We start from the raw sequence: 22814 nt of genomic DNA, 5'->3' as shown, positions 1-22814 counted from the left end.
AAAAGGAAGGGAGTAATGGAAAATAATTAATGTAGCAATATCAATTAATATTAAATTTTTTTTTTTCAATAACAATATTGCTTGTCTGTATGTTTCGACAAACCTCCTTACTTAATAAGTTAATGCCTCACAATCTCGATTTTCATTTTATCTAAAATCATTTCAGTGAGAGTTTTGTATTTAAACTGCGCGATCCTTATTTGTATACTTATGGGAGAGATCATAATAGACTTGATCTAGTGGGCCATTGGCTCTAACGAACTAAAAAATGAGTGGGATACGACAGTGATACACTTCACAAGCAGGCGATGACCACCATTAAGTATTTCATGAGATCAAAATGAATTATTCAATTAAACCTATTGCATACTTTTTTTTCAAAAGACAATGCAATTGCGGGAGAGTGTAAGAGAATATGATGCATGGGATACATTGCATCATTATCAATGTATCTCACCACAAAAGAAAAGTAGTGATGAGAAATAGTTAATGTAGCAATATCAATTAGGATATTCTACATTAGGAATATTTATATATTATGCTAGTTTTCATATCTTGGTTGATGTAATATCTATAAATACCTTATTAGGGTTCATGTAATATTCATCCAAGAATTTAAAAAAAGAAATTTAGAATTTCACAATGCCAATGAATTCATTAATAATAAAAGTGACAAATTCACTTGAAATGAATATTTTGGGAATTAAAATAAACAGTCTACTGGAATTGGAATTTGGACATAAGTTGCGCATGTTTTGGGAAAAATTCCTCCATGTAATTTATGATTAGAGTTTTTTAAAAGAAAATCGGTGTGGTGGTATAATCTTTCAAATTTATTGTCCATGACTCATTAGTCAATATAACTTGAGTAAGCAAGCTTTTGAGTATAACTTGAGTAAGCAAGCTTTTGAGCTTACACTATTTGACTTTGTGTGGAAAAATGGATGGTTTTTTTACTCATAATATATAGTTACCTTGAGAAATGTATTACATGAATTGCATGTTGGGTTGGATTTATTATTCCTAAGTTAAAATTTTAAAGACATGTATGAGAATTTCTTATCCAAGTAGATTCACACAATTACCAAGTAGAGAATCAATGCCCTTCTAGTTTAAGACTAGCAAGAAAATGGATTAAAAATTTTACGAATTTACGAAGATCGATATTTCATAGTCCTAGAAGAGTTTTACCTAAATATTAAGGTAAAATTAGTGAAAACATTCCAATCATGAAATTTATTAATGAGTTTATATGATTTCTAATTTTTTTTTTTTTATTACTTTTGATTCTTATAATTTATTACTTGTTGGTTGAGAGTGGGAAGCATTTGAATAGTACCATAAAAAAAAAATTAGGAAAATGAGAAAGGTTAATTTTATATCGATTGAAGGCATAGATCTTGAGGTGAAAATAAAAATTCTCTCCCACAGATCCTATACTCTTGTTTAGTGCTTATTGTTTATACAAAGTAAGAAAGTTAGGAATCCATCAAGGGCAGTTTTGGAATATTAAAAAACAAATAAATCAGAGGGCATTTTCTTGGAGTTGTTTGTTATATATTCTAGATTCTGTTTCAAGATTTTGCGTTTAGGAGAAGAAACAAAAACTCAGAGTTTGAAAAGCTACTTCCAAGAAAATCTTGTTTGTTACAGACGTTAATGAAAAAATAGTATAGAGAAGTCAAATTAATTATATTGTCTAATCGATGAGTTAAGAAGAATGAGGTGTAAAATCATCATTTCATCCTCGTACACTCTTCAATGTTGACTTCTCATAGTGGTTAGAGCGTGAAAGGTGCCCCAGTAAGTCTACTCGCAAAAGTTAGTGAAGCAGAATTCATTACTAGCAAATATGCTTCTCCAATTTTTTCTCCTCAAAATCAAAAAAATTATAACAAACAAGCCCTTAACCCCCACCCCCTCAAAAAATAAAAAATCAATAAAAGTACAAGGTGAAACATCCAAATCCAGGCTGCCCTTAATTTGGCTTTAGCGTGTTAGTGTGGACCACTTGAAGGAGAGTTGATTTTGATTTGTCATAAATATAATAGAAAGAACTTCCTGGATTTGACAACTGGATTCTCAACTAGAAATCACTTTTAATTACAATTTGATATTTAGATAAATTACCAATAATAGTAATAATTTCCTCTCTTTTTTTTTTTTTTTAATTATTAAAATACCACTTAGTGTTTATTATTAAACATCACACTTTGAGAAGGTTATTTTTATAATTTATCTTATTTTCCGAAAATGATAATAATGCATTGGAATGAGAATTTCATAATTTTCAGTGAATGTTTTGATAAATTGACTTTTTTTAAAAGAAATGAGATTTTGATTTTAGATTCTGAAATTAAAATTTAAAAATAATATTCTAAAAAATAATTTCTATAATCCAATTCTGACAATGTAAAATTAGCGAGTGGGATGAACGATCATCTTCAAATACTCCACTAATTCACTCTTCTCCAAAGTTATACCCATTATTATTGTGAGTCATTCTTTTAGTACTTTGAGTTTGTAGTTTTATTTGGGATATAATCAGAAATCGGTTTTGGTTACAAAATATTAAATTATTTCAATCGATTTTCTCTTAATTTATCTTTTATTAATTAAGATTATTTATTTATTATTGAATTAAGAAATGGTTGATCCAACTTATGACAATATCTTGAGGTTTGATCACACTATAAGATTCCAAAATCTTGATTGAGATTCCAATTGTATCCCCCAACATTTATTTATTTTTTTTTTTGAATTTTTTAATACAAGAGGTTTTATTATAATGTTTTTTTAAAAGGAGGGTATTTCAGAACACAAGGATTGAATTATTGAATTTGGTGATGTTTCTGTCTATCACATGTAGTACAGACATGGATCACGTGCTGGAGTGTCGGTGGGGATGCCATGTTGGATCTCGTTCTCGTTTGGCTCAAATAGATAGAATGTTAATATAATACATGTTCGCAACTCCGATAAGGTAACTCGCGAGCTACCATAATACGGTATCTAGTGGCTTTTACATCGTTAGATCTCTCTCAAGTGGTGGTGTTCTAAGTTATATTATCGTTAATAATAATGACAAAACCTTATCTGAAAGATTTGGGGTCGACTAAACAAATTTTGTTCCTCTGTTTTACTTTGTAGTAAGTCAAATATTTTTATAATTGAGAGTGAGTTTATATGTATTTTTTCATTTTCATTTCCATTTTGTTTTTGAATTAGAGTACTGAAAATTGTCAGATTTTCGATTTGAGATGGACTATTTACCTTGTGGAGCGGTCAAATTAGTCATATTTAGATTGGATCATGGTGAATCTAATGAAGTGAAACTGATTCGAATGGGGATCCGAGTTTTCAAGAATCTTTGGTAGGTCTTGTTTTGATGATGGATGAGTTTTATTAAGATTTTATTATTATTATTATTTTTTATTTAGTCACCCAAGCTATTAATCAGTTTACATTGGAAAATAATCAAGTATTTTTATATTTATTTAGTGTTATTTCACACAAACAGGACAGTTTGGCCGAGTGGTCTAAGGCGCCAGATTTAGGCTCTGGTCCGAAAGGGCGTGGGTTCAAATCCCACAGCTGTCATAGTTTTCTTATTTTTATCCAAATATTTTCAACTAGGAATTAGTAAGGTTTTTATAAAATTTATCAATTATTTTTTAGAAATAATTTCTAACTCTTATTCCCTGTGAAATAGGAATTGCATTTTTTTATTATAAAATTTATCCCACTAAGGCAAAGCACTTCTTTATGGAAATGCAATTTGCGATCAGAAATTCTTTAAACATGTACCTGATTGGATCCGATCGGATTAATGAATATGTGAATTAAATCCAATCTGTTTCATTTCATCCTTAACTTGAAATTGATTCAAATAAATGCCTTATTTTTAAATTATCAATGTTTAAAAAATTTAAAATCATATAAAATTTTAAGAAATCCACTTTTCCACTACAAATATAGAGGGAAACCAAAAAGACTAAAACTTGTTATATCTATATATTTATATGAAATTAAGAATAAAAAATATTAAAATATATTTGGATTGGATTTTTTTCGATACGGATTGGGGCACATTCGAATCTGATCGGAAATTGTATTGGATCTAATATTTCAATCTAAATCCAATCCAAAAATCCAATTTTTCATGTTTTTTGGGATCGGATTGGTTTGAACATCGGGTATATTTAGGATCATTGTCGGTCCTATTGCAAACCATAAATTCTGCTGATGTTAGAAAATCAATTTTATAAGAAAATAATAAATCTATTATCTAGTGATAGAATAGTTCGATCCCAATCTTAAAGAAAATATTTTTTCTTCATCTCTTGATACTAATCTCTCATGATTACACCTACCTCCACAACTAAAAAATCAACTCTCTTTCTAAGATTTTCCTAGATGTAAGCAAACACTGCTTATATGGGTTTTTCAGAAAATCTATCTAATTATTATGATTATTTCGTGACTAATTCATTTTTCCTTGAACAAGTTTTCTTTGCCATCGTTCTCATCCTTAATAATTTTTCATTTTATCCAAGACCACCTCTCTATTTATCACTACAAATCTATTAAATTCATTTATTAAAGATTTACTCATTGAGTTGAGTAAATTTTTTAAAACTGAATTATTAGAGCAAATTCATCCAAGTCTGTAGCAACAAAGGAATAATCACAATCATTGCTATTGTTAGAATAAAATAGGAGTTAAGCATTTGAAGTTGTGGGTTGGAACTTGGAGCTGTGCTACCCAATTCAGTGCTACTAGTCCAAACCACGAACAGGTACAAAGCGGACCTTTGTGGTGTGATTCAACCACTAAATTTTAATTGGATTTGGGGAACCAAATCAATTTGTTATATATTATTTTGTCATTGTTTATATTTAAAATTTAGATTATTTTATCCATTTAACATCATTATAATTATTATAATTGAATTATACAGATACACAAATGAACCAAGCTAGCAAACCCATCTAGGAAACCCAAGCGAATCAAGAAACAAATTGTCTCTATCTATCCCTTCGGATTCATTCTAGGGTGATGAACCATGAAACATGATCCCAAATTATAACCAATCAAGCCAGGTAACAAAGAGTAGGAGTAATACTTATCCACCCAAAAAAGTAATAACAAACATTTTTATTTATTTAACTTATAGTAATTAGGAGGTGAAGGTGGGTTTTGAATACAGCTTATGAAAAGATGTTGTCGAAGATACTACATATTAAATATCTTCATCTTATCTTCTTCTAGGTTTTCCAGTGAAAAATTTATGAGAATTTCAAAAGGATAAAGATACCCTATATCTTTATCTACTCTTCTTTTAGGATTGAATAAATATGTGCAGTTGTGTACGTCGAGAAGGAAAATCAATGGTTCTTTCACATGCCACGTTGGGAGAGTAGAGGGGGAGTAAATATTCACGACTTGGTGGGATTTCAAACTCTAGAAGAACTCGGTAAAAACGATTATTTAAAGAGATTCATCATAAAGCAACTAGATCATGAGATGTAGAGGTGCAACTTGGTCTGGTTCCGAACCAATAGCTTTGGGGTGATTTGGAATAAGTTGCGGTTCAATTTCAGGTTTGAGGTTACGAAAATGGAAAATCAATAATTTTGATTCGATTCTCGAATCAAACTTGTATAGAACCAAACCCTTATGCAATAAATAAACATATATGTATATAATAATTATTACGAATTATTTTATGAGTTAAGACATTGATTGATGATCACAGATAAATTAATGACTTTTTATGGATAAATTAATGATTATTTGTATGAAATTTTATGTTTATTACATATTTATTTTTTATTAAAAAATGTTACTTACAAATTATAGAATATTGGCAATCCATAATATCAAACCGAACCATTGATTTGATTCCAATTTGACCTCAAAGCGAACCGAACCGAACTGAACCAAACCGAGTTGCACCCCTAAGTAATTGAGAGGTACCCTTAATTTTTTTCCCTTTAAGCTATGCAATCTACATGTCTCTTTCCCACGATGCGCACCCTTATGCATGTGCTCATGTTCATGGAAGATGCTAGCTGTGAGGTCATCTCTCAAGTCTCAACTAGAAACATATATAACATTGATAAGTGGATTTATAATTTCCCATCTCACTTACATTCTGGTCTTCGGACTGAAACTAGAATTTTCTGAAACTTTCTTAAAAAAACAGAACTTTGAATCATTAGTAGATGTGCTTCGTTTTATCGTTACATAGTCTTTCTCATTAAATGTCAGTTTTCTTTAATTGCAAAAAAATATTTCAGAGGAAATGTAATACAGTACACTTCAATAAAATTAACTACCTTCTACGCTTCGATTCTTTTCGCAACTCCTCCAGATAGCTCTCCATGTTGGATTTCTCCCATAAACGTCTTTGAACAAGATCATCTTTCCTCGATTCATCTAATAAAGCCAAACCCAGCACAAGGTAAATATGTGAAGACCAAAGAAAGAAAAGAAATCATGGACATGCACAAGAATCAAATAGATTAGGTTAAGTCACACCCATCGAAAATGGCATTATACGATGCTAATTTATAGCAAACTTTTGATAGATATATGCACCGGTTTAGATCATCTATTGGGCGATTTCTGGGCCTAAAATGTATTTAGGTGGGACATCCTTGATTGATTGGTCCAAGTTCAAAATCTCATCACAAGGCAATGTTTAGTTAAGGAGAAAACTGAGACTGCCTAAACCAAAACATTTCGAGGCAATCTGAAAATTCCAGAAACATTGAATGTTTCTGAGTCAATATGCCGTTCCAGTCTCACTTGAAACATTCTGAGATGATACCAAACTTTTTAACCCATGAGTCCAACAAAAGAACCGACTGAAAAATTGATGTTGCAAGGATTAGGTTAGTGAGTTTACCAATGTTCCTCCATGCATCAAGAGGCACTCTAAGGCAGCTTCGCGTCAAGTAACATGCATCGTCCCAGGAATATGGAGCTCTTTTTACTCGGTATCTCCAGAACCAACACAGACTCCAAAATAATAGCTGGATGGATAAACAAGGATCACTGTTAGTGCTACAAGAGAAATAAGGGTCTATATGATTGCAGTCAATTCATTTTCAATGGAAAATGTATTCGTTGAGAAAATGGACATGGGAAAATGTCAAAAGGAGAGTTCGCTTTTAATTTAGGGCATGGGGGTAATTGCGAGAGTAATATTAGTAGGAGGGAAAATCATTTTCCTAGGGGTTTGGGTGGGAAAACATTTTCCCTCCAAAGGTTAAAAATAGTGTTGGCCGGGAAATTGAATTTCAGGGAAAATGCCCAATCAAACACCTGAAAATTGCACGCCCATTTTACCATGTACAATATACAGACCCTAAACCTCCAATACAAACATGTATTTCAGAAGATAAGCATAGAGAAAAGAAAATTATATGATATCTAAAGTTTTTGTGATTATTGATTCATGAAATAAGTATTCCAACCTTGCCGAGGGTGTAGGGTAGGACCAAAAACCGCACAGCAAGAAGTCCCCACATAGAGGGTTTTTCAGCTCCCTGTATCTGCAGTTCAAGTTCTTTGCCAAACTCCTCCTCTGCTTTCCTGCAATACGCAAAGGGAAGGTTTAAACTACACTTTAAGTAATAAAACCAAAGGAGCAAACGACCCGCAGCGTAGCAACCAAGACGTAATGGAAATTTAATATTAGTTTAACATGAATTCTTTGATAATATCAAGCTTATATTCTCATCTTGTAATCTCTTTCTGGAGAACTAAAGATTTAAACTTCCTTCTGGATAAAGATTATGGTGAAACCATACTTGTCTATCTGCTTGTGACCCTTTTTCTTGTTCGTTGTTCCTCCACTGCGTTCAAGTTCCAGTGCCCGTAGTTTATTCTTATAAGCAGGTGTTTTCTTAACCATACTGATAGCCTGCAACAAGTAAGAGAGAACAAAATATCTTATAATAGAATGCCCAAAAATTGCGATCAACTTCGTATAATTGAACATATTGTTAAGTTCATGAGCATACATTCTCAAGAAAAATAAGTACCAATCATAACTTTGAGAAAGAAGAATAAACTACATATTTGTCAAACAAAAGTTCTATATGGCTAATTTGATTGAGAATGGTGACCAGACTTTCGCAATGGTCCAGCAAGGGAGACCATTGCCAACACTGGTTCACATACATATGACGGAAGCATTTCTGGGTGTCCATACATAATGATGAAGTAAGGGTTTCGGCAAGGAAATAGTTAGGAAAAATCCAGCAAGAGTCAGCAAATTAAGTATGTTATTAATTATGGAAAACACAATTGCAAGAGTTTCAAAATAATAGCGACTTTCAAAGAATCAGAAATTTTTTTTGAGAAGTAATTGATCAAAGAATCAGAAATTTTGTCACTAGATCTGGAAGTAACAATACGATCTGAGAACGAATTAGACATTAGTCTACCCATTTGACACAAAGCAGAATGAAAGTAAAAAGAATGGCACCAACAGCTAATGATATCAGGTCAGACATATTAGATGTATCTTGGTACCTGTGTATACCTTGTCCACTGATTTAGATATTGAAATGCTGAGAGAACCAAAAGTAGGCCCACTAAGACAGCACGAGGATCCTGCAAGTACAAATAGAAGAATTGAATAACAGATCTGGCCGAAAGAAAGTATTATCGATCTCCTACCTGAAATTGTTTTCCAGTTACAAGAAAGAACGTATATAAATTAGAAAGAAAAAAAAAAATGTAAAGGCTCTCACCGTCTTGTGCCCATAATACGCCTGATAATAACGAGCTGTATTGTAGAATACCTGAAACAGAGGATGACATGCTTATTATATTGTCAATAACAACCCAACAAATCTAAAAAGAATTATTTCAAAACTAAGGTTCTCTGACAATAAATTGCTAAATTTTCATGTTACCCAATGATAATATAGCAATAAATGGTACATGTTCCTAAGGTCTATCTGAGACATCTATCAGATTCATTTTAGTATTACCTTGATGCCCAAGAGTGGTTTAAGGAAATTTCTAAATTTCAACCATATAAACGTGATTGATTCCATGCACAAGGGAAAAATACTCATAATATAATTCATCTGCTGATGTCCTTATCTAACATCCATCCATATCATGGTTTTAAATCTTGTCCGAGACTGAAATGACTCATCTGATATGTCTCGGTATCGTCCACCAACAAGACGGATAGACAAGTTAAACTTATCAGGCGAGATTTAAAACCATGGTTCAGTTTTCTCATTGTTGAACGAGACGACTCAAACGTATTGGAAAACTCGTCCAAAACGACTCAGTCTCTTTCATGGACGAGATGCGACGTCATAATGAGTTTTAAAACCATGATCCATATTCAAAATCTGTTATGTGCTCATTCTAGTATGCAGTTTGTATATAGTATCCTTTCAATGAATCACACTGAACTGGTCCTTATCAATCAAAGAATCATATAACTTCCTAGCATTGCAGAGGAATTTCTAAGTCTATACTATCCTTTCAATTTCAGATTTACTAGTGATGTAGGATTTTCAAGATATTCAATTGAAGGTCAACATGTAAATGACAGTTATTTAATGATAAGAAATTGATTTTAATGAAGGCATTCAATGGAAGCAAAGGCAGCAATTTATTTACAAATTTTTCATGAAATAGAAATTTCATTAGAATACACAATATATTTATACCTCCTCTGGATGCTCAATTGCATAATCATACTGCCCTCGTGTGGCTTCGTCCTTCAGAATCTGCAATACAAGAGAATATTGATGCTTAAAAACTAGCAAAAAATGGAAATAAATTAAATCCTTAAAACAGAAGAACTTCTGCAACGTAAAAAATCCGGTTTGTCAATGCTCATTATTCATCCAAACATCATTTCCACATAAAGCCTAAAAAGAAAAATATTGATGCTCTTTAATTAAATAAGATAATTCTTCACTTATAATCAAACCAGCAAGTTAAAAATTAAATTAATCTGACTACATGCTTGCTTGAATAAACCTAGAATAGCTCCCAAATCCATATAACTGAGTACATCCAATAAATGGATGAAAAAGGTACAAGGAGCAGATGTTCTTCAAAACCTAATTATTCCGCAATAAATCAGTAAACCTCCTATGAATTTCCGCCAAAAATTTCATACACCCCAACAATTAAAGGCTATACTAACTGATTTCCAAACAATTTTTTTTTCACATCACCTTTTTGGATCAAAGATGCTAATAGAATTATGATAGTCTATCACTCCTATTGTTTCTTGAAACTAAACTAGATTATTAAAAGAAAAAAAATCAAGCAAGAGTAACTCTGAAAATTAGAAGAATTTAGATTAATTCGAATTACTGAACACATCAATTTAGTACTAAACAGTAAGATCAATACCTCATAAGCATTTGCGATTTTAACGAAAATCTTTCGTGAATCCGGATCAGGATTTTTGTCAGGATGACTGAAAATTAGAAGAAAAATAAATAAATTTTAAGAAAAAAATGCATCAGAAGATTTAAAAATTTGAAAACAATATAATTATATGATGTTGAAATCTAAACTTACTATTTCAAAGAGAGCTTGTAATAAGCTTTCTTGATCTCCGAAGAATTAGCACTCTGAGAAACCCTAGAAAACCGAAGGAGAAGATATGTGACAGTTTAGGTAAATTGTAGATTAACAGAAGGGTAAAATTGAGATTAAAATAGTTTGAGAGAGATAGGTTTACCCTAGTAGATCGTAGCAATCGTCCTCGTCGCAGTAAATGGCGAAGGTCGTTGGGAGAAGAAGACATAAAAACAAAAGAGCGATTGCAGACCAGCGAATCGCTGGTGGCGCCATTGTTTCCAGTCTTCTCTCCCAAATGGAAATTAGATTCGTGTTCAAGACGTTTTTATGTAGTAGGCTAAGATAGTTAAGGAAATTACAAGAATAACCTTACATGGTTGATCTGTGATCAGATCACAACCATTGGTTTCATTGACTTTGTAAAGATCTGATCTCGTTTGTTAGATCATTTTATAAGCTTATACTTCTTCACACGTGTAGTCCACTCGTGGAGAGCTTCACACCTATAGCAGCAGTGATCGAAGAGTGGATCTGTGAGAATTTTCAGACAAAATCACATTTTAATGGCTCCTCTTGCTCCAAGATCTGGAGAGACAGTTTTCGCTAATGTCGAACGTGTGGTGAGTGAACTGAGGAACCCTAATTTTGAATTTTTGTAGAGATCTCTTTGTAATTTGATTTGTCTCTGATAATCTCTGATATTGGTTCTCTGTGATTGGTTTCAGAATGCGGAGTTGTTTACCCTCACTTATGGGGCGATCGTACGGCAGCTTCTTACGGATCTCGAGGAGGTGGAAGAAGTCAACAAACAGCTCGATCAAATGTACATTTTTTCTTTCTTTTAATTTTATTTATAATTTATTTTTTTATTGTTTATTTGCATTTGTTGATCGTAAATTATCAAATTTATCTGTATGTCGAGTTTGTACTTCTGTTATAAAGAAGTTTGATTTTCGGTTGCTCTGTGTTTTTCTCTATTATGTTTTTGAAAGCAATTTGGGATTTTTTTTTATTCCAATTCGTCTTCTTTGATTGGGAGGTTTTAGATTTTAATGCCAATTTGGGACAGTTTCACAAACACATTGTTCACTTAGTTTTTATTGATCACCATCTAAATTTTAACTTGATAATTTAACTAGAGATCCCACAACCAATGAAGTTTTGTAGAGATCATAAACAGTATGGATTTTGAAACAAACATGGAGATTTTTATAAGTATTCTAAGAGGAAAGTTCATGAAAAAACACCCATAAATGAGAAAAAAAAAAAACCGGGCACAGTAAAGTTTATATTTTGTTTAAGGGGAGAGCGGAAGTGACCCTACGATAGAAGCAGGAGTGTATCATAGTGAAGGAGGTGAGGTTTGATGAAAAATGTCTTTTTGGCGATAACATCTGAAGGTCGGCTGTGAAATTGGTTAGAGACAGGGAAGGATGGTAATGGGTACTTCATCAAATGGTGTTTGGTTAACATAGTTCCTATCCGCCGCACATGGCGCTTTGTGTGGTAACAAATTACCTTTACCAAATACCAAACTATTGGTTTTTTGTACTGCTGACTTTTCTTGTTTTGGAAAGCTTCTCGGTGCCCTTCCAAGACATCTCAATATCATGTCTGTTTGTGTGGGACCTGATAACCATAGGCGCTAATTGACAATTTCCATTCTCTAGTATTTTTTATTTTTTTTGGTTTAGATAAGTTTCAGGTAGAGCGAGTCCATTTACTTATTGCATCTTTTGCAGGGGTTATAATATAGGAATTCGACTGATTGACGAGTTTCTAGCAAAATCTCATGTCTCCAGTTGTGTTGATTTCAAGGAGACAGCTGAAGTAATTGCAAAGGTCTGTTTTTTGAACATTTTTTCGCCTCGTATATTAACATTTTCTTTAGACTCATCGAAAATACTCAGGTAACTACACTGACTGAGTTGAAGATTGGCTAAATCATGTATCTTCTATTTATAGTCAAAATTTGTAGGTGGAATATGGCTTTAAGTTCATGCCTGCCTCACTATTAATGTAAAATCAGTTGTCTTGAAGTACATCAACTGGTTCATCTATGAATTATTCCATTTTTTTTCCATTAAGGAGAAGAGAACTACTATTTTTTTCTTAATATGGTGGCAAAGATATGCAGATTTGCAATCAGTGATACTGATGCTTCGATTATAATGTCCATCTGATTTGGGTTTGCTTTCTCTTGTTCGTACTCCTTTTTTTCAAATGAGGGCCTCAATTGCTCATCTCCCATAACATGATCTCAACAAGAGTATAAAAAAGATACTTTTTTTTTTTTTTTTGATAAATATAAATTATATTAATGAAAAAGGATAAGAAGGGGAGGCTGAGATAGCCCCCTAATAACAAGAGAGAAAAAAAACAAGAAACAAAAATCGCAACTAAAAAGAAAAAAACACACCCAGCGGGGACCTACACGTCGCAAACGATATCCCAATTAAATACAAAGTCTTGGAACGACAATCCCTCAAAGTCTTTACTCAACTTTGACCAAAGAAACAAAAGACCCAAAATCTCTAAGATCACTGCGTGAGACGAGTTCTCCTTGCTATGGAATACCCTGTTGTTGCGCTCTCTCTAGAGACCCCAAGCAATAGCGCAAGGGAGGATAGCCCAAAGATGTCTCCTTCTAGAATGGAAGATGTTGAATCTCCAACCCTCTAGAAGCACACAAAAAGATAAATGAAGGACCCAATCCACCTGGAAGTGAGATAAGAAGAACACCCAAATGGCACGGGAGAAAGGGCAATGAATAAGAATGTGGTTGACAGACTCCCCATCCCTAGAACAAAGAAAACAAAAATTTGGAGTAATCCACCCCCGATAGATCAAGTTATCCAAGGTAAGAATTCTACCCAAAGAGGCAAGCCAGAGAAAGAACGACACCTTCGAAGGAACAAGAGAGGACCAAATGATAGATGTAGAGAAAGAGACCTCACCCACTGGAATCAGACAATGATAAAAGGACCTAACAGAAAACTTCTTATCCTTAGCCTTGACCCATTCCCTTCTGTCCTGTTCGTTCTCTCTGAATTGGACCAAATCAAGAAGATTTAGAAGAGATACAACCTCCGTCAATTCCCAATCATTGAAATTCCTCCTAAATCCCAGATCCCAAGAGTCCGTGTTCTCAACCCGATTCAGACACTGCCTTACTGAGTTATTCTTTTTCAAAGAGCAAGCGTACAAGGATGGATATTGAGTAGATAGAGCTGAAGTTCCACACCAAACATCCTTCCAAAATCTCACCTTGTCCCCCATCCCAACTTTGTATCTAATCTCTCTTCGAACTTATCCACACCCTTCATAATACCTCTCCACACATTACACCCATATCTCCCTCTAGCCTCTTCACTGTACCAACCAAACCTCTTCTCTCCATATTTAGCCTGCACCACTTTCCTCCACAAATTATTTCTTTCTTCCCCGAATCTCCAAAGCCACTTGTCTAGGAGTGCTTTATTAGTTAATCTGAGCCCTCTGATCCCCAAACCTCCACTCTTTTTTTGAGTGCAAACCATCTTCCAATTCACCAAATGATACTTTCTGCCACCATTCTTATCATTCCACAAAAAATTCTTCATAAGTTTTTCCATCTTAGCTTCCACTGATTGAGGTAACGAAAAAAGGGATAGAAAATAAATCGGAATACTCGTTAAAGTACTCTTAATCAGTGTAACCTTACCCCCTTTTGATAGATATTTAGCCTTCCAAGTACTCAACTTCTTTTCCATTTTCTCGATAACTCCCTCCCAGATATGTTTACTACAATATGGAGCCCCTAAAGGTAAACCTAAATAGGACGAGGGGAGCGTATCACTACTACACCCCAATGTAGCTGCTAAAATTGGAAGATTCTGAACCTCGCCAACCCCAAATAACTTGCTTTTCTGAAGATTGACATGTAAACCTGAAATCGCTTCAAAACAACATAACAAAACCCTAAGAGCTCTCACTTGTTCTCTAGAAGGATCTAAGAACACTAAGGTGTCATCAACAAATTGCAAGTGCGAAATCAAAGGACCCTCATTTGTCACTCTAAAACCCGAAAGCCTCCCTATCTCAACCCCCCTCCTGAACATTTTTCCCAAGGCCTCTGTCACTATAAGAAATAAAAAAGGGGATAATGGATCACCCTGTCTCAGACCCCTGGAACTCCTAAAATACCCTGCCGGACTACCATTAACTAAGATAGAAAAAGAAACCGATGTAATGCACTTCATAATCCACCCAATCCACCTAGAACCAAATCCCATCCTACCCAACATATACTTCAAGAAATCCCAACTCACATGGTCATAAGCCTTTTGCATGTCAATGATGAAAACGTGTGTCGATGTCTAACACGGATACAAGCTGTCTGACTGGCAACTCTCAGATGCCCAAAATGCAGATGTGTTGATGTTCGTGTATCTTTTAGATGTATGTAACGCAATTTTTTAAGATAAAAATGAGGAAATATATAAATATATATATATATATATATATAATGGTCACTGGTCAGTGGTGTGGGGAAGGGTTGTAATTACATGCCTATTTCATACTTAAGGATGGATCATATCGGTTTAGGTTTGACTTTTATATGACAAAAATGATGGTGTAACACATGGTTTGATGCTTGAGGTGTCAAATCAAGATAATATGTCAACACATGGACAAGGTTAACTGGACAACTGATAAAACCTGTTAAAATTTTCATTCATTGGCTTAAAAGGTATTTGACTATGCATCTAGAAATCAAAACCCTTTTGAGGTTTTAATGGTGAAGCATACTTTTAAGGTTTTCTAGATTGAGAAGATTAAGTATATTTCATACAATCTTTTGTTAACCCTTCAGTCATTGGATTAATGGTGAAGTACATATCCAAAAAAAGATAAAAAAGAGTAAGTTGCTTCCCATACAAATGATTTTCACTTTTTATTCTTAAATTTCTTCTCTAAAAAGTATCATATATGTTTTGATTATAGACTGATGATACTTTTAATCAGGTTGGTTTCAAAATGTTCTTAGGCGTCACTGCATCTGTGACCAACTGGGATGCTGATGGAACAAGTTGCTGTCTTGTTTTGGAGGATAACCCTCTCGTAGATTTCGTTGAGCTTCCTGATACATGCCAAGGTCTTTATTATTGCAACATCTTAAGTGGAGTTATTAGAGGAGCCCTAGAGATGGTAAGTGCCTCATGGTTTTCACTGCATTTCTGCTTAGCCGTACACTCCTCTTATGGATTTCACAACAGTAATAGATAAATCCTAGTGTTTCATATTCCTCCTACTAAAATGTATTCTGTATGGATGTGATTCAATGCTTCCTGTACTAATATGATGATTTGTGTACCATATAGATGTTCCTTTTCTAGGTGATGGATTTCAATAGATTACTTTTTCAAGATGTAAAATTGGTCCATGTTAGTCAGCTGTGTCTACACATGGCAGGTTTGGCCGAAAATGGATAGATTGGTGCATCACATCACCTAGTTTGATTATGCAAATCTTCAGTGAATGGGTCAATCATCTGCTTCTTCTCTGTGACCTTGCAAAATCAATGTATGAACCGATCTTCTATAGCAGTTTTGAAGCATATTGGATGTTGTCCTATTCGATATTGAACCATTTCAAAAGTTGGTAGATATCAGGTTTCTAGCCTATAAGTAGGATTATCTGGAGTATCTTCCCTTCATGGTTTGTTGGTGCTTATAGAAATGAACTCAACAAGAGGGTATTTGGTGGAAATGATGAAAACAGGATTGTAGTTTAAATTAGAAAATGGTGATGATAAAAATTTCTAGAGATGATACATTTCTTTTTATAAGTTTACATGTTAACATTTTCAGTGGCTGTAATCATGTTTAGGTTATGAATAATATAGTTCCTCCTGTTCTAGGTCATTTGGGTATTCTCTGGTTTTCACTCAATAGTTTAATATCTCGGCTTCTCATTGCATTGATTTGCATGGACTTATGCAGGTGTCAATGAAGACTGAGGTCTCATGGATTCGTGATATGTTGCGGGGAGATGATGCTTATGAGTTGCAAGTGAAACTTTTGAAACAAATCCCAGAAGAATACCCATACAAAGATGACGAGTAACTAACTATCGCAATATGGTAATTACATGCTTATGCAGTTTATGATTTTCGCTTCTCGACCCCAATTCTTAGAATTTCAGCAGCTTGTTATGAATTTGTTACTCTAAACAGTTATCTGAAACATTCAGAGAGTGGTTCCATCGTGTCATTCCCTACTTGATGAGCCTTTTTTATGCTTAAATTGAGGAATATTTCTTTGTGCGACTATACTGTTCATCTTTGCTTGATTTCAGATTTTTTATTTTTCAAGCAATGGTGATACTGAAACCATCTAATCAATGGAGCCTTCTATTTAACTATTTTCAAGTTTTTATAGAGATCATCAAATTGATTCCTCAATTAAAAATATTATGTGGTTTGTCGGTAGTGTGATCAATTCCATGATCAGACGGATTTATTGTTATCCACTCCCTGGATTTTTTCCATTAGCTGTTATTTTGAGTAATTATTTTCCCAAGAGCATTCGACACTCTGAGTAGCTGTCCTTATTCTGTCGTGGATGTTTGTGTCTACCCCTTGATTAGGGTTGGAGAATTTCTGAACTGAGGATTATCCCATCCTATGGTATTCTTGTCTTTATCATATTCCCTTGCTTGGGATATCTTCTCATCTCGCCCTGTGTTGATCTCAAGATAACCTTGTGTGTGAACTTTGTTCATGTTGAGCAGTTGTCTTGTATTTTTGGGGGTTTCGACTTTTAGGGGGAATTATGGAATATTTTTTTATGGGGTTTTCTATTTTTGAGGAGATAGATGCATTTAACAACTCCCGATTTTATAAATAGAGATCTCTAGGGTTGTAAAAACTCAAGGGTTTTCTTCTTCTAAGGTTTGAGAGAGAAAGGGAGAGGGGTGTACAAGGGTTTTAAGGTTTGGGTTTGGGATGAAAACCTTGGGTGCTTTTCTTGTATTGTTCTTCTTTGATTTTTTTAAAGTAAAGAACATTGTTTTGATCCATGGACATAGGCATACTGCTGAACCACGTAAATTCTTATGTATTTCGTGTATGTTTTTTGTTCTCTTTTTTGCTTCATTGTATCACAGTTCATGCATATCTTTCCCAAAACAAGGTAATATTAAGCTTTTCATTGTATCACAGTTCATAGCGACTCCAATTGACGTTTGCCTATAATTGCATGAGGATTCAGGTTCAATCCAACTTTGTTGTAACGGTTAACATTCTTAATGACAATTGAAATATTCCATGGCATGTTCATGATTTAGTCCTTTTGATTAGGAGTCTTCTTCCTAGCTTTCAGGAAGTTTCGTTCTCCCACATCTTTAGAGAGGCAAATATGTCTGTTGACTTTACTTCTTCCATGTAAGTTAATGTGGGATGCCAAGTTCTTGACTGTAATTCATTTCCTATGTTATGTTGTTTATCCTTGATCAGGATAGTAGGTGGTAAACTCTCTCTGAGGTTGTAGCTGATTTGGGTCTGTCTAACCCCGACAACTTTTTATAAATAAAAAAAAACCTAATCAACTTATGGTAAAATTGGTGTGACAATAATTTGTTCTTGAAAAATGCAATTCGCAAGTGTTAATATCGAATTTTAACTAGAAAATCATCTACAAGAGAAAATGATTCTCACATCTTAATGAGGAAATATTTTCTGATCCAAAACCTTAGGAAAAGGATTTTCTTGTCAGAACAGAAAAATCATAAAGCTATTCTCTCAAGACTCAAGAGTAACCCTACGTCCTTACCTCAATCCCCACATTTCTCACAATTGAAATGTTGAATGTGTTTTAATCTTTTGAACTCACCATTTCCATTCAAATAAATTAAATTTTCAGCATCTCAATTGAGTTTTGGAGATTCCATTCCGAGGTAAAAATATCTAAAAAGGAAGAAGAAGTAATTTTGAAGAGGACTTTCAAACATTTTGAAGATGTATCTAAAAAATTAAGTGTTTTTCAAAAAAAAATTTATAATAAAAATCGATCAAGGATGATTTTTTTAATTTGAAATTATCTAGACAAGTTGTTATGCCAAAATTTTAATATATCTTTCTATGTATTTTAGTTGGAAAAACTTGAAAAATAAAAAACAAATGATTTTACTAGCATCAAGTTCAATAATAATAAAAATGTCAAACTCAACGATAAAAAGTGGTGAGTTCGACCAGAAAATATTGACCTCGACAATAAATAAAAAGTGATGAACTCAAACAATAAAGAGAGACCATTAACAAATAAAATGTTTACTAGATAAACTACCACCCAAAATTCAAAGACTCCTATATGATCCTTTAAGTAATTTTCCCTAGAGTATTTGTTTGAAAGTTTTAATTACATAATTTTTTTTATATCTAATTTCAAAATTTTATTTTTGACCGGTAAAAAATAAAAAGAAACTCCCGCGAGTATCAGATCCTGACATGGCCAAACGGTAACAATTGGATAAGCAGACTGAACTCATTATGCCACGTGTCACTTTATGATTTGTACAAAAATATAGTTGCTTGCTTCATGATTGGGTGAGGTGGCACAGAAGCTTCTCCTTCTGCCCACCAACTCATCCACACTTATAAAACGATACAAATGTTGTTTTCGCCAACAAAATTCGTCCCTTCTCGTTATATTTCGGTTTCCATTCGATTTCAAATCCAACAGATATGCGAAAAATCTCATGAAAATGGCTTCTTCAAGTTTCAGAATTGTTCTCTCTCTCAACTCTGCACCGACAGACCAAAAATTAAACCCTGGAAAGCCCTCTTCTCTTCTCAACAATCAGACTATCCCCGAGTCTGATTCCAAGCCTGAGGTTCGGAAACTCAAGTGTAGCTCTCAACTCAACCGATGGTCCATGTCTCGTGGTTTACGAGCCGGGTGGAGAATGGACCGTCCGGTTCGTCTCACTCATACGTCTAACCTGATTTCTCCGGTTCAGAAAGGGGTTGAGGATGACTCGGTTCTCACTCTTCAAGGAGAGAGACAAAAGGGAATTGGAAGGGAAGATAACGGAGAGATGACGGAGGGGAAGGCGATCTTCATGGTTTCTGATGGCACAGGATGGACGGTGGAACACTCTGTTAATGCGGCGTTAGGGCAGTTCGAGCACTGTTTAGTTGCAGGGGCCGGTTCCGTAAATACCCACTTGTTCTCGGGGGTAAGTACGTCTTTTAAACTGTTTTATTTTGCCACGTATTTGTACTAAAACAATTCATACATGAGAGTGGATACGTGTCATGCCACGTGGAAATACACGTGGCTACATGTTCTATCTAATTTGGATGATTAGACCATCGGTTCGGTGAGACCAGTTAGGACTTAGGATTCACTACTTGGGCTTTTCAATAAATTTCCTTTTTAAAAAAAATTAAAAAATTAAATGTTTATGAATGATATGTAATAAGATTTTGCAATTGTAGTAATTTGTAATACAATCTATAACAATTTTTTTTTTTTTTTTTTTTGAAATTTAAATATTATTATCTCATTGATGTTTATTGACTCTGAAAATTGGACTAGGTGGCCAGTTTTGTATCAAATAATTTTGAGAATTTAAATGTCTTTGGTTGATAGAAAATTATTATTTTGATCTTCAAATCTGTTGATGTAATTTTTAATGAAAAAGAAATCATAAATTCTAGAATTTAAATATATGTTTGTCAATTTATGTTGAATCGATTTGGGATTGACTCAGTCGATTCAAATCGAACTTGGCGATTGCCTATCCCAAAACCAGGTTCTTGAAACCTTGGATACATTGGTCACATGTTAGTAAAGTTTGGATCATGGTTTTAAAACTCAATAAATGGATGTTTGGTTTCTGTTACAAGTTCATTCTGATTCAACTTCCACTGTAAGAGGATTTGGGCATGGTTTCTTGGAGTAGGATACAAGTCAATATCATAATTGATTCCATTTATAGAGGTGTTGCAGTAACTCTGCCAAATGACATTTTTTATTTTCATTTTGGTCTGTAAATTGGGGTTGAAAGACGAAAGACTCAAAAATGGGAAAAAGTGGTAAAATTTTCATTTAGCATGTTTTTCATTATTGGAAAACCTCTTAGAAAATCGTTTTCCCCTGTTTGATTTAATGGAAAATCAGATTCTGATGGAAAACTGACATATGACAATCATCCTCCTTATTCTAATTCTTCTTTTATACCGTTCACAATGCTTGAATATAAGAACTTTTTTTATGTTTCTTCACTTTATGGATCTTCCAAATTTTCAGTTTTCTACTTTGTAAATACAAGGGGTATGCCCTGAATTTTGTATCATCCGTACAATTTTAATATAAATCTATTGCTTGCTTAGCAAAAAAAAAAAAAGGAACCAATCTTATTACATGATTACAGGTCGATAATGTCGAGCACTTAGTGGAGATTGTAAAGAAAGCATCCAAGGAAGGAGCAATGCTTTTCTACACATTAGCCGACCCCTCTATGGCTAAATCCGCTAATCAAGCCTGCAATCTATGGGGTGTCCCATGCACCAATGTATTAAGCCCAATCACAGATGCAATTGCAACTCACCTTCAAGCCTCCCCATCAAACATCGTTGGTGGGTCTCCAATACGAAAACTTCCCCTAACTGAAGAATACTTCCGAAGAATTGAAGCTGTTGAATTCACTATTAAGCATGACGACGGGGCTTTACCTCAAAACTTGCACAAGGCTGACATTGTCCTTGCTGGAGTTTCTCGAACTGGAAAGACACCATTGTCAATTTACCTAGCACAAAAAGGGTATAAAGTGGCAAATGTTCCTATTGTGATGGGTGTTGAGTTACCCAAGACTCTATTCGAGATAGATCCAGAAAAGGTTTTCGGGTTAACCATAAACCCCATGGTCTTGCAAACAATTAGAAGGTCTAGAGCCAAGACTCTAAGATTTGCTGACGACATGAGTGGTAGTTATTCGGAGATGGTTCATGTAAGAGAGGAGCTGGAGTTTGCTGGCAATATTTTCGCGCGAAATCCTGTTTGGCCCATTATTGGTAAGCCAAAATCGAGTTAAATTTATCGTAGTAGTGAAAAATGCTGGTACTATATATTGATCTTAATCACATTGTTATTTGTTCTGATTGCAGAAGTGACGGGAAAAGCGATTGAGGAAACAGCAACAGTTCTACTAAGGCTTTACCGTGATAGGAAGCAGAAGTGTTTGATGCCTCAAATTTCAAGGCGTTACTAAGTCCCTAGCCTTTCGGAATGAGTTGCTAAGGAAGAACCATAAGTGTCGACATGTCAGGCCGAATTACAGCTTGGAAATTGATGAATAAAAGAAAAGAGTACATCTTGATGACTGTAAATTGATAAAGGAAAAAATGCAGAAAGCATTAGTGAGAACGAGTTCATTTTCCTTTTTTCTTTAGTTATTTCTTAGATGTTATGTGGGTGTTGCAGAAGCAACTATAGGTAACTCTGGAGAGTCCTTACCACTCCAAACTATTTGAGGTGATCGCTGAGGTTTGAAGAGGTCTTCTATTGGATGATCAATCAGAGGGTTATGAGTTTAAGTAAACTAATTTATGAGCTGAAGCATTCTTTTTTCTTGTATTTTATCAAATAACATAGTTGAAGTTCTCCATAGTGAATTGCGTTGCTGGTGGTGTTGTTCATGTGTATCTATTTCTATATTACTTATTTTTTCATTAATATTTATGATTTCTTGGTATTATTTCGCCTCATTCACACCCTAGATTTGAAAACAAAATTCATACCTTTACTCACATATTATCAGATCGGGTTCTTATCGAACTGAGGCATGGTCAATCCACAATCGCTTTGATAATTTATTGTATCGGATTGTTATTGGAACCCAAATCATAAATATTAATGAAAAAATAAGTAATATAGAAATAGATACACATGAACAACACCACCAGCAACACAATTCACTATGGAGAACTTCAACTATGTTATTTGATAAAATACAAGAAAAAAGAATGCTTCAGCTCATAAATTAGTTTACTTGGATTGTGGGTCAGTCTAATCCATTGACAGCCCTACCTAAAAGGTAGAACCGAATGACCTACACACGCTCGAGCGCCCAAACACACACTTTCTTACAGGTTGATTAATGCTAAGTTCCTTTGCTTAGATGAAAGACATAAGTAACAAAAAAAAAAAAAAAAAACAGATGATTTGGGATAAGTCTTCGAAAGGAA

General features: G+C 34.0%; 3 protein-coding genes and 1 non-coding gene across 4 annotated transcripts; 3 read left to right on the top strand and 1 right to left on the bottom strand.

Moving 5' to 3' along the window:
- Positions 1-3520: 3520 nt before the first annotated feature.
- TRNAL-UAG (transfer RNA leucine (anticodon UAG)) lies at positions 3521-3600 on the top strand. The gene has a single exon. It is a non-coding gene; the product is annotated as a tRNA-Leu (tRNA).
- Positions 3601-6193: 2593 nt separating this feature from the next.
- Positions 6194-10876, bottom strand: LOC147390335 (Chaperone DnaJ-domain superfamily protein). Its single transcript, XM_086417163.1, has 10 exons — positions 10743-10876; positions 10580-10642; positions 10409-10475; positions 9712-9771; positions 8770-8820; positions 8549-8629; positions 7822-7934; positions 7486-7603; positions 6915-7041; positions 6194-6442 (listed from the first exon to the last, which is right to left on the bottom strand). The coding sequence occupies exons 1-10, from the start codon at positions 10853-10855 to the stop codon at positions 6339-6341; spliced, it is 897 nt and encodes a 298-aa protein (XP_086273289.1). The 5' UTR covers positions 10856-10876; the 3' UTR covers positions 6194-6338.
- A 183-nt stretch (positions 10877-11059) lies between these two features.
- LOC147390334 (uncharacterized) lies at positions 11060-16895 on the top strand. The gene is made up of 5 exons (XM_086417164.1): positions 11060-11202; positions 11308-11405; positions 12325-12424; positions 15590-15772; positions 16567-16895. Exons 1-5 carry the CDS (start codon positions 11146-11148, stop codon positions 16687-16689), a joined length of 561 nt encoding a protein of 186 aa, XP_086273290.1. The 5' UTR covers positions 11060-11145; the 3' UTR covers positions 16690-16895.
- A 242-nt stretch (positions 16896-17137) lies between these two features.
- Positions 17138-22271, top strand: LOC147390333 (pyruvate, phosphate dikinase regulatory protein 1, chloroplastic-like). Its single transcript, XM_086417162.1, has 3 exons — positions 17138-19801; positions 21002-21641; positions 21735-22271. The coding sequence occupies exons 1-3, from the start codon at positions 19322-19324 to the stop codon at positions 21836-21838; spliced, it is 1224 nt and encodes a 407-aa protein (XP_086273288.1). The 5' UTR covers positions 17138-19321; the 3' UTR covers positions 21839-22271.
- The last annotated feature ends 543 nt before the right edge of the window (positions 22272-22814 follow it).

The sequence above is a fragment of the Akebia trifoliata genome, chromosome 11 (genome assembly GCF_017979445.1).
Source record: "Akebia trifoliata isolate Shusen 1 chromosome 11, ASM1797944v1, whole genome shotgun sequence".
In the NCBI taxonomy this organism is placed as follows: Eukaryota; Viridiplantae; Streptophyta; class Magnoliopsida; order Ranunculales; family Lardizabalaceae; genus Akebia; species Akebia trifoliata.
Note: the sequence above shows the minus strand (reverse complement) of the source record. Positions and strands in the feature narration are given on the sequence as shown.